Source organism: Podarcis cretensis, assembly GCF_951804945.1.
Source record: "Podarcis cretensis genome assembly, chromosome: 13".
In the NCBI taxonomy this organism is placed as follows: Eukaryota; Metazoa; Chordata; class Lepidosauria; order Squamata; family Lacertidae; genus Podarcis; species Podarcis cretensis.
Window position 1 is genome coordinate 54,757,485 of NC_137182.1, and position 12,089 is coordinate 54,769,573.

Below are 12,089 nucleotides of genomic sequence, written 5' to 3' on the forward strand. Positions count from 1 at the left end.
ATGGTCAGATTTAAGGTGCTGGTTTTGACCTTTAAAGACCTTCATGGCCTAGGACCCTCGTACCTACAGGACCGCCTCTCCCGGTATGCCCCACGGAGAGCCTCAAGGTCCATAAACAGCAACACCCTAGAGGTCCCGGGCCCCAAGGAAGTCAGATTAGCCTCAACCAGAGCCAGGGCCTTTTCAACTCTGGCTCTGGCCCGGTGGAACGCTCTGCCTCATGAGACCAGGGCCCTGCAGGATCTGATTTCTTTCCGCAGGGCCTGTAAGACAGAGTTGTTCCGCCTGGCCTTTGGCTTGGAATCAGTTTGATTCCCTCCCCCTCTTTCTTTTTTCCTTTCTCCTCCTGTGATGAGGCTGCATTTTAATGCCTTTTAATCTTGTTTTTAAAATTTATTCATTCAAGTTGTTTTTATTATTGCTTGTTAGCTGCTGTCACCATCTGCAGTGATCATGGAGCCCAAGAAAGTCAAATCTCTCACTGCCTCCATTTCTTCCCCTTCTGTTTGCCAGGAGGTGATGGGACCAGTGGCCACGATCTTCCTTTTTTTGATGTTGAGCTTCAGACCATATTTTGCACTCTCCTCTTTCACCCTCATTAAAAGGTTCTTTATTTCCTCCTCATTTTCTGCCATCAAGGTTGTGTCATCTGCACATCTGTTGATATTTCTTCCAGCAATCTTAATTCCGGCTAGAGATTCATCCAGCCCAGCCTTTCGCATGATGAATTCTGCATGTAAGTTAAATAAGCAGGGAGACAGTGCTCGCTTCGGCAGCACATATACTAAAATTGGAACGATACAGAGATTAGCATGGCCCCTGCGCAAGGATGACACGCAAATTCGTGAAGCGTTCCATATTTTTATTTAAAGACTATTTACAGAAACATTGTAAAATTAATGAATCTTAGAAGGATGTTGGAATGAAGTTATGTGGTTTTAGCAGAAATGTTATAAGGGTTTAGGAAAAAATAGACTGTTAATTGGTGAAAGGAGGGAAAGTAAAGTTACATCATATTGAGATAAATTACAGAACAAAAACTGGAAAAGATGGAAAGGATTTGCTGAAATAGTTAACTCAATTAGAATACAAAAAAGGGAGGTGTGAGGTGGTCAAGGAAACAAGCAAATGAAAGATAAGTTATGGGAAGATTAGTTGTGTTTTTTTGTGTTTTTTTCCTTCTTTTTTCCTTATTGTGATGTGTTGTTTTGTTTTTGTTTAGTATGGTGTTTTTACTTTTGCTTTTTGTAACCCTTAAAAATTTCAATAAATATTATTAAAAAAAAAAAAAAGCAGGGAGACAATATATAGCCTTGTCATACTCCTTTCCCAATTTTGAATTTTATCCAATTTTACCCTCATTAGCCTTTTACAATACAGCCAGTTTCAGGTGGGGGGAAGGGTGAGTGGAGAGGAAGAGCCCAGACAAGGATCAGAATCTGCCCCAAAGGTGAGTCATTCAGGAACTCCACCCCCCAAAAATAACATGTCCCTTCACCCCACCTGCAGTTTCTGTTTTCTGAATGCGCATTTCTGTGATACTGGCGATTGGGTGGGAGGAAGGGAAGGGGTGGGCCTAGCCCCTTCCTCCTTTACCTGCAGACCTACCTGTGGAAGGGGGGGGAGAAAGGGTGCTGGGAGCCTTGCAGGCCAGAAGGCAGATCGCCAAAGAATGGATGCTTTTGAATTCTGGTGCTGGAGGAGACTCTTGAGAGTCCCATGGACTGCAAGAAGATCCGACCTCTTCATTCTGAAGGAAATCAGCCCTGAGTGCTCCCTGGAAGGACAGATCCTGAAGCTGAGGCTCCAAGACTTTGGCCACCTCCTGAGAAGAGAAGACTCCCTGGAAAAGACCCTGGTGTTGGGAAAGATGGAGGGCGCATGGAGAAGAGGACGACGGAGGACGAGATGGTGGGACAGTGTTCTTGAAGCTGCCAGCATGAGTTTGACCAAACTGCAGGAGGCAGTGGAAGACAGAAGTGCCTGGCGTGATCTGGTCAAGGGGGTCACAAAGAGTCAGACACAACTAAACAACCACGGGCCAGCGATGTATTCCAAATCCGCCCCATTTTTTGCACCTGAATAAAATCTGCCGCGATTCCAGCAGACAGAACCCGAACCAATGGATTCAAATGAGATTCAGGTGAAGCATTAGGACAGGGTCAGCAAACTTTTTTAGCAGGGGGCCGCTCTACTGTCCCTCAGACCTTGTGGGGGGCCAGACTATATTTTGGAAAAAAAAGAATGAATTCCTATGCCCCACAAATAACCCAGAGATGCATTTTAAATAAAATAACACATTCTACTCATTTAAAAACACCAGGCAGGCCCCACAAAGAACCCAGAGATGCATTTTAAATAAAAGGACACTTTCTATTCATGTAAAAACATGCCAATTCCAGGACTGTCCGCAGGCCGGATTGAGGCGGCGATTGGGCTGGATCAGGCCCCCCGGGGCCTTAGGTTGCCTACCCATGCATTAGGACTTTGCTTTCAGACAGCAAGAGCCTTTGGGTGGGCTCTCCATCAGGGATTCTTCCAATTCTGGAGTTCTAGGAGTGTCAGGATGACAGTGGAGCAAAGGATCTTTCCAAGACAGCGGCATGAGGAGCCCACCCAGCGTCTCGGTGATTTGTTAATATATGTACCACAGATATTTTCCAGCTAGAGGGCCACCCCCCCCCCGTTTCCTCCACTCCTTAGGCAAAGGAGCACCACCTGAAAATTTTACCTTTGTAAAGGCACTGGCATGTGCAAGTTGAGCCCCGCAAGAGTGTCAGTTTTGGGACACCAACCAGGGAAAAGCACCCCAGGAAAGGCAGAGAGACTAGATGAAGGAACGTCTCCAAGGGTTGCACAAAAGCAGCCTATCCTGGCTTGTATGTCGGACTAGGACCTGGGAGGTCCGGGTTCAAATTCTGACCCTCAGCCAGGAAGCTCCCAGTGGATGACTGCCTGCCTCGTGTGATTGTTGTCTATATTTCTATGATTGCATGATCCTTTCCAATTCTACGATGCTGAACGTCAGTCATGGGGCCCTCCTTCCCAGACAGCGCTCGTTCTATAAACCACCAAATTTGGCCCTTCCGCAGGTAAGCTGTTAAATTAGCCAGACTTCTCATCCACCTAGCTTGGGGAACAGCCTCTGTCCCTCACACAAATATTCACTTGTAAGGAACGCCAGGAGCCGCTGGGCATGAGGATGAAGGCTGAGCTGGGACCCCTTCCAAACACATTCCCCCCCCCCCATCTCCCCATTCCGTGTGCAGAGGCTGTAGACGCCGGACAAAACTGCACCACCAACTTTGGCAAGACTCGTCGCATTTTATTGAAGGCCTGAGCAGCAGGAGTCACCGGCCGAGGGGGCTTCGTTCTCCGTAAGCCGCCCCCCACCGGGCAGAGAGAGAAGAGAGACAGAGAGAACATGGCAGGCAGGACAGAAAGCAACCTTGGTATTTAGGCGTTGTTGTTTTTTTCAAGAGTTGGGTTTTTTATTCTCTTTTTAAATACTGTACAGTGAAAAATAAATAGTCTCAACCGTCACAGATCAAATCCCCCCTTTTCCCCCCACACACAAACACACAAACTCAAGGCAAGCCGCGCCAGGAGCGACGTTGCCACGTCAGCTTGCGCCCTAAAAGCCTGGCGGTTTTCCTCTCTTTTTGCTGTTTTCTTCCACAGTGTTTTTAGAATCAAAGGGGGAGGAACTGAGAAAAGGATTACTGGTCTGGGCTGGGCCTACAAAGCAGGCGCCTCGCGTTTCTCCCTAGCAGAGCACCGCCTCGCCTGTCTCCTGGTTTGCAGAAGAGGGTCCTACCTCTCCGTGGCCAGAACCCCCCCTTTGGGGGTGGGGAAAGGGGCGCACAGCCCAAAACAACCTCAGGACCCCTCTGTGTGCCCTGGGCGGGTCAGCCTTCCTGCTTCGCTCTCCCGGACGTGACCTCGCCTTTGATTTTTCACTAGTCAAAGAGGAAAGGGAACAAAAAAACAAACACAAGAGCACTCTTGTGCTCTTGCGGTGTGTGTTGTGTGTGTGTGTTGTGTGTGTGTGTCTGTATCGTCATCAGAAGGCACAGGTATTTCTCCCCCCTCTCCTTTCTCCAGTTTTGAAAAGCCAGTTATTTTTTTATTTTCTCTCTTCACATTTTTGTTTCTAAACAGAAAAAAACTTTTATAAGTCACCAAAAACAGATGCATGTTAAGTCATAGTAGTTTTTCCCCCTACACTGTGTGCGCCTCTAAGAAAAGGGAGGGGGGTTACGAGCTCAGGTAGCGTCAGAGATTCCCCCCCCCCCTTTGACATAACAAGAGGGCAGAAAAGAAAAGAGAGGGGTTTTGTTTTGAATTTTTCACTGCCCTGTCTGGCTGCCACTGCTGAAAGCTTAACCAGGATGTGTTAAGAGCTGTGGTAAAGAAGAGCATCCCATCTTTGGCAAGCTTTTAACGAGCGCTAGATCATCATTACCTTGGGATTCGGGTCGATTTGTTTCGTTTCGTTGTTTTTTTTTTTAATAATGGTTTTGTTCTTAAACAAGAGACTGGTGTGGTGTTTATTTCGTTTTCTCTTTAAGATGTTGCAAGCAGGTGGAAAGTAGGGATTGTTTTCGTTTCAGAGGAGGGTTCGGCCGGCTGCGACTTGGGGCAGGGGCCCCGCACGCATGCGAGCTTAGGACACGCCGTTCACCAGGGCAGCCACCTCCTCGCTCGCGGCGGCATGCTCGCCGTTCTCCGTGGGGCCGTTGACAACCTTGCTGGTGGTCTCAACCTGGAAGACAAGCCACAAAACGCAAACCAGTGACCCCCTTAGCAGGCCCAGCAAACTTGAGAGAGGCATGGCTGCAGCCGGCCTAAATCGGTTTATGATTTCCAGCAAGAAATACAGTTGGTACCTCAGGTTACAGGCGCTTCAGGTTACAGATTCCGCTAATCCAGAAATAGTACATCAGGTTAAGAACTTTGCTTCAGGATGAGAACAGAAATCGTGCTGCAAGGGCGGCGGGAGGCCCCATTAGCTAAAGTGGTGCTTCAGGTTAAGAACAGTTTCAGGTTAAGAATGGACCTCCGGAACGAATTAAGTTCTTCACCTGAGGTACCACTGTAGTATCTTTATATTTCTTTCATGGTGACAATTTTTCTTCAGCTACGGTGTTTATTTCTTGGACGGAAAAAATGTTACTTGAACAGCTGCTGAAACCTTACTTAAAAATAAATAAAGCAAAACGACTATTTTTTTTTTAACACGTTTAAAATAAACTTTCCCCAAAATGGAGGAAGTTTCTCACTTCTCAACCATCTTCTTTGTATAAAAAGGACATTATTGCTCCTGATCAGAACTTCACAGAGGCGTCAAGATGGCGCAGCATCGATATGCAAAATCCAGTTTCACCATCACAGGCTTCCCAGTCTGGACTGAGAAGCAGGATCACAGCAGCCTGACCAGCCTGAGGGCAGCTGCGGCAACAAGCCTGAATTGGTTTCTCTGGCTCCCCGCACCCCAAATATTACAAAGAAAAACCTCTTGCTGTTTTTCTCAGAAGCTGCCACGTTTTTGTTCCAGGTGCCCCAAATTGTGGAAAACGGCCTTTGCTCACCTTCTGCTTGGGTGCACTGTCCTCCGACGACTTCTCTCGGCTCTCTTTGCGCGGTGGGTGCTGACGGCTCTGAGACTCTGCTCGGGAAATGTAATCGGCTACGGTGACTGTTGGCGATGGGGAGGGAGGGGGGAAAAAGACACAGGGTCACGCACGGAAAAGCCCAAGCAGGTGATGGCGCAGAACCTTCCCCACAGGAAGAGAGGAAGGCCGAACGGCGATACCTTGCTGGCGGTCCCGGCTGATGGAGCCGTCCACACGGTTGCCGCGGTTGCGTCGGCGCCTGCTTCGGTTCCGTCTCTGCGGTTTAGACTCTTCCTCTGGCGGAGAGAAAAGGCAGAGCGGACTCAGGAGGGATAGGAAGGCTGCCTGTCAACCTGAGTGACTCCCAAGATTTGACATTCCTGAACTGCGGTGGTTAGACTAGATGGCCACTGGCAGCCCCTTCCATCTCCACAGTTCTGCTATACTATTACAGTGGTACCTCGGGATAAGAACTTAATTCATTCCGGAGGTCCGTTCTTAACTTGAAACTGTTCTTAACCTGAAGCACCACTTTAGCTAATGGGGCCTCCTGCTGCTGCCGCGCCACCGGAGCACAATTTCTGTTCTCATCCTGAAGCAAAGTTCTGAACCTGAAGCACAATTTCTGGGTTAGCGGAGTCTGTAACTGGAAGCGTCTGTAACCAGAAGCGTCTGTAACCCGAGGTACCACTGTACAATGGAACCTTGGTCATCGAACGCTTTGTCTTTCGAACGCAGACAACCTGGAAGTGAATGCTTCCATTTTCAAACGCGCCTTGGAAGTTGAATGGCTTCCAAGGTCCGTTCCTCCATTTTTTCAATGGATTTTGCGCCTTGGTTGTTTATTGTTTCGGAAGCTGAACGGTGTTCCGGAACAGATTACGTTTGACAACCGAGGTTCCACTGTACAGTGGTACCTCGGGTTACAGACGCTTCAGGTTACAGACTCCACTAACACAGAAATAGTACCTCAGGTTAAGAACTTTGCTTCAGGATGCGAACAGAAACCGCATGGTGGCAGCGGGAGGCCCCATTAGCTAGAGTGGTACCTCAGGTTAAGAACCGTTTCAGGTTAAGAATGGACCTCCAGAACGAATTAAGTTCTTAACCCAAGGTTCCACTGTATTCTCTTTCCTGGGTAGTCAGAGTCAGCTCAGATCCCATCAGCTTACATTCATATTAATGAAATGTTATTATTTCGTTAATAATAAAAATAACTCTCCCTTTGCCCTAAGGTCCCTGGGTGGGTTACAGCATCGAAACACGGACAATATTAAAAAGAGTTCACAAAAACTTATGATCACAAAAACAAGGTGGGTCTTTAAAATATACCCCCTCAAGTGTCAAAGGTCAGGATAAAGAGGTGCGTTAAGGATTTAGGACTATTTCGTCTCATTGACAACGGCACTCAACTGGCCAAACGTGAGCAGAATCAGACCCTCAGTTCCAGCCACCACAGGTGCAACTTTAAAAGCAAAGTAGGCACCTTATTTATTTACAAAGATATTTCTATATTGCTGTGTTGTAAAAATGTGCTTATAGCCATTTATCTCATAAAATTTGTACGCCTCTTGGTTGTAAAAAACAATAACAACCTTAAAAGCGGCTTACAAAAAGATAAAACAAGATAAAAAAAAATATTGCAGCCATACTTCAGAACAGGAATAGGAAAGTTTTCAGCAGGTGTTTAGAAGCTGGCAGGGAAGGCAGGTAGGGGCGACCAGAACCATGTTAGACTGACCCCCTCCACCAAGAAAAAGAGCCCATGAGCCCCATCTTCCACATCTCCTAGCTCTTCCTGATCCCCACAACCTACGGCTGGGAATGGGCCTGCCCCACCCTCCACTCACCCAGGCCGTTCTCGTTGACAGACATGTTGTCCGACTCCAGGCCTCCGTCCATCATGGTGGCGTCTTCGTCAGTGCGGCGCCGGCGGGACCGACGCCGGCGGTTGCTGATGGGCTGCGACTCGCTGGCGTCCGTGTCCGCGGTCTGGTCAGTTTCGGTGTTGTCCAGCAGGCTGTAAGGGTTGCTGTCGGGGTCTTTCAATACTGTAGAGGGAAGACGCCGCTAGTCAACTGTCTTTGTTGCGCAAGGTGGCAGGGAGGTCAAAACTTGATGCCTGCCCCCTTGGCCTGCCTTCCCGAGACTGGAGAAGCGAGGCACCAGGCTTGGTGGAAGAGGTGAAAGGCTCTGGGGGAGGGTCCTAGAGGCCTCCCATCTCCTTCCCAAAGCTGGTAAAATGCGAAATAGGCTTTGGTCGGAGGCTGGAGGACTCTGGGACCCTGTCAGAGGGTCCTCACGCTGCCTTCCCAAAGCCTTGCTCACCTGGCTTTGTGGGGGGCAGTGTTAGGGCATCAAATGTTCCAAAAAGAGGCCTAGAAGGCTACCACATGTTATGTTACGATATGGATGCAATGCAGCTGCAAAGTGCTAGCTTGAAAAGTAAACATGGTGGGAATGTTGGGACTGCCCATGGGAGACAGAGGGACAGTCAATTCACAGTGCGAAGCACCGGAATTAGCTCAGAGTGTAATATGAGCTCTTCCGTTTATTCCTGTCCAGGAAGTGTTTGTCACTAGACTGCTGGAGTTTGAAGAGAGCAGTCATGTTTTTTGTAACGCTGCAAAGACAGAAATAAAGGCATGTAAATATGTTTCTGTCTATCTCTTTCCCCTGCCCGGGAGGAGGGGGACAGGAAAGAGGGGTGTGTTCTTCTCACGCTGAGAAGGATCGCCTATTGCGACCTAGCCTGGATCTTGCTGGGGAATGCAGCTAGGGAGGTCAACAGGGAATCATGCCGGGTGCCTGGGAGAGTTGCCAGTTCCTCCTGATATGGGCTTGATTTCCGCCATGTTAGACCACCCTGTCCTAGGCCTTTGTCCTATAAAATCCAGAGCTCAGCAGCCACTGATGGGAGGGGAGGTGTCTTTAGGCTGCTCACCCACCAAGTCACAGTAACGCTTGAATCCAGCTGGCCACCCAGCCCAGGAACATCCTGCTCAGGGTTTGGGACACAAGAGTGATAGAGCGCCCCCCCCCCCCGCTGCTATCTGGCTGCGGGGATCCTAAAAGGGCTTCTGGTTCTTACGTACCTGAACTGATGGAGGAGCTGTTGTACTTGCTGCTGCCTCCTCCACTGCTGCTACTTCCGCGAGGCGCCGGAGCGGGGCCCCGCCCCCGCCCCGCCCCTGGCCGTCTGCGGTTGTCCTCCGGGCGGGGGTCACGGTCGCTGAGCGGTGGGCACTCGTAGTCCTCTCTCTTCTCCGACTCCGTTTCCGAAGCGTTGGACACGTCCGAGTTGGTAGCTAGGGAGACGAGGCGAGGAAAGAGGGGGAACTTAAGTGGCGGGGCTGAGAGCAGGGGCTCCGGCAAGCTGCTCTCAGCAGACACCCCACCCCTTTTAGAGTCTGGATGCTGCAGGTGAAGCTGTGCAGCAGGGGAAAAGACTGCTGGCGGCCTAAATCGGTTTATCATTTCCAGGAAGAAATACAGTGGTACCACAGGTTACAGGCGCTTCAGGAGACTGCTTGCCTCCAGGCAGGAGGTCGCACTCACCGTTTCATTATAAAAACCTCTAACTAAGCCTTTCTCGACCTGCGGGTCCCCAGATGTTGTTGGACTACAACTCCCATCACCCCTAGCTAGCAAGGCCAGAGCTCAGGGATGATGGGAGTTGTAGTCCAACAACATCTGGGGACCCACAGGTCGAGAAAGGCTGCTCTAGCTGCTTTAAAAAGGTAAAGGTACCCCTGCCCGTATGGGCCAGTCTTGACAGACTCTGGGGTTGTGCGCCCATCTCACTCAAGAGGCCGGGGGCCAGCGCTGTCCGGAGACACTTCCGGGTCACGTGGCCAGCGTGACATCGCTGCTCTGGTGAGCCAGAGCCGCACACGGAAACGCCGTTTACCTTCCCGCTGGTAAGCGGTCCCTATTTATCTACTTGCACCCGGAGGTGCTTTCGAACTGCTAGGTTGGCAGGCGCTGGGACCGAGCAGCGGGAGCGCACCCCGCCACAGGGATTCGAACCGCCGACCTTTCGATCGGCAAGCCCTAGGCGCTGAGGCTTTAACCCACAGCGCCACCTGCGTCCCTCTAGCTGCTTTACAAGACTCTAAAAGTATTAAATGTCGAAATATCCTAAAATACCGTAAAATTTCCACAAATGGAGATCAACATGTTATAAAAATGCTACACAGCAAGCAGGGTAAATGCTCCTAATCTTCAACACAGGCAAATGAGTTTTTAAAAGTAAAGGTAAAGGACCCCTGACAGTTAAGTCCAGTCGAAGATGACTCTGGGGTTGCAGCGCTCATCTCGCTTTACTGGCCGAAGGAGCCGACGTTTGTCCGCAGACAGTTTTCCCAGGTCATGTGGCGGGCATGACTAAGCCGCTTCTGGCAAAACCAGAGCAGCACACAGAAACGCCGTTTACCTTCCCGCCAGAGTGGTACCTATTTATCTACTTGCACTTTGGATGTGCTTTCGAACTGCTAGGTTGGCAGGAGCAGGGACCGAGCAACGGGAGCTCACACCGTTGAGGGGATTCGAACTGCCGACCTTCCGATCGGCAAGCCCTAGGCTCTGTGGTTTAGACCACAGCGCCACCCGCGTCCCAAATGAGTTTTTAAGAGATGCTTAAAATGTACAACAGGTGGAGCTTCCTGAATCTCTTATGGCCACAAAGGTATCCCATAATCGAATGGTTGCAACCATAAAGGCTCACTTCCATCAAGTTTCCAGGTGGCAAGCACACTAGCTGAGGCAATGCCTGCACAACCACGTTTCACACAGAGCAATGAACTTGGTTGTCAACAGAACCTCCCCACCCCAGGTAGAAGATATTCATTCCCATTCCAGACAGGGGCATCCCTAAACACACTCACAGGTAGTTCGCTATCCTGATCCAACAGCCACTACCGGGCACAAGAGCTTCTTCCCAAACTGCTAACGTTCTGCCCTCCAGTTGTTCTGGAGCAAGGAGAGTGGACCTGTTCCCACTTGTCTTTCCTGCTTCTAATGCTAAACAGCTGATTTGGAGGGATGCTATACAACTGATTTGAGGTTAAACGGCTGATTTGGAGGGATGTTAAACGGCTGATTTGGTGGAATGCTAAACAACTAATTTGATGTTAAACGGCTGATTTGGAGGGATGTTAAACGGCTGATTTGGAGGGATGTTAAATGGCTGATTTGGTGGAATGCTAAACAACTAATTTGATGTTAAACGGCTGATTTGGAGGGATGTTAAACGGCTGATTTGGTGGGATGCTAAACAACTAATTTGATGTTAAACGGCTGATTTGGAGGGATGTTAAACGGCTGATTTGGTGGGATGTTAGCAATGTGATACAAAGAGCTCTTCCATGTGTGCAATCCCCAGACATTCTGGGCGCAGTCCTTTGCCACCAGGAATACAGCAGGCCTCACCCAACTCACCATAGCCAGAGTTGGGTCCCCTGCGCCCACGGCCGCCGCGCCCACCGTAGCTGCCCCCGTAGGTCCGCGTGCCATGCAGGGAGGAGGAAGTGCTCTCGTCCGTGGTGTAGCCGCCCCGCTCCTTATCCGACCGGTTGGAGAGGGGGCGGAAGCCCAGGCCGATCTGGCGCAGCTGCTCATCAATCTGCAGCCGCTCCAGGCGCAGCTGCTCCACCTCCTAGCAGGGGGAAGGGGAAAGGGTTGAGAACAAGGCCCCAGGCCACCACCACCCCAGTCGGGGAGGAGCCAAGGGCCTCGCAGAGAAGGAGGGAAGAGTGTCTGCTTCAGGAGCTCCATAGAATTTATGCCGGCCGTCTCTCAGCAGCGTTTGGAGAAAAAGCTGGGGGAAAGTTGGGCAGGAAGGACACAAACGGTCAGGACTCTTCCAGGGCCCCCAAGCGCCTTCCCCAAAAGAACTGCACAAAAGCATTCGGGGGGCACCCCAGCTACACCTTCTGGACTTCACTTATTTTATTTGTATGCCGCTTTCTATGCCCCCCCTAAAGCCACACACTCAAAGAAAACAGGACTGCAATTCAAAACCAAACAGTGCAAAATGAAATTTTATAACCATAGTAAGTATAGTAAAGGTAAAGGGACCCCTGACCGTTAGGTCCAGTCGTGGCCAACTCTGGGGTTGCGGTGCTCATCTCGCTTTGCTGGCTGAGGGAGCCGGCGTACAGCTTCCGGGTCATGTGGCCAGCAGGACTAACCCACTTCTGGCGAACCAGAGCAGCGCACGGAAACGCCATTTACCTTCCTATTTATCTACTTGCACTTTTTGACATGCTTTCGAACTGTTAGGTTGGCGGGAGCAGGGACCGAGCAACAGGAGCTCACCCCATCACAGGGATTCGAACTGCCAAGCTTCTGATCGGCAAGTCCTAGGCTCTGTGGTTTAACCCACAGCGCCACCCACATCCCCAGTAAGTACAGTGGTGCCCCACAAGACGAATGCCTCGCAAGACGAAAAACCCGCTAGACGAAAGGGTTTTC

At 50.2% G+C, this 12,089-nt stretch overlaps 1 protein-coding gene across 2 annotated transcripts in view; it reads right to left on the reverse strand.

Annotated features, from left to right (window-relative positions):
* Positions 1–3,304: 3,304 nt before the first annotated feature.
* The window catches only part of FXR2 (FMR1 autosomal homolog 2), a 32,049-nt gene continuing 23,264 nt past the window's right edge, over positions 3,305–12,089 (reverse strand). For both annotated transcript variants that reach the window (XM_079951860.1, XM_079951861.1), the window contains 6 exons: positions 11,055–11,271; positions 8,711–8,923; positions 7,466–7,666; positions 5,816–5,911; positions 5,592–5,698; positions 3,305–4,765 (listed from right to left, as the gene is read on the reverse strand). In XM_079951860.1, the coding sequence (XP_079807986.1) occupies positions 4,667–4,765; positions 5,592–5,698; positions 5,816–5,911; positions 7,466–7,666; positions 8,711–8,923; positions 11,055–11,271 (933 nt within the window). In that variant the 3' untranslated portion in view covers positions 3,305–4,666. The remainder of the gene's footprint in view (positions 4,766–5,591; positions 5,699–5,815; positions 5,912–7,465; positions 7,667–8,710; positions 8,924–11,054; positions 11,272–12,089) is intronic.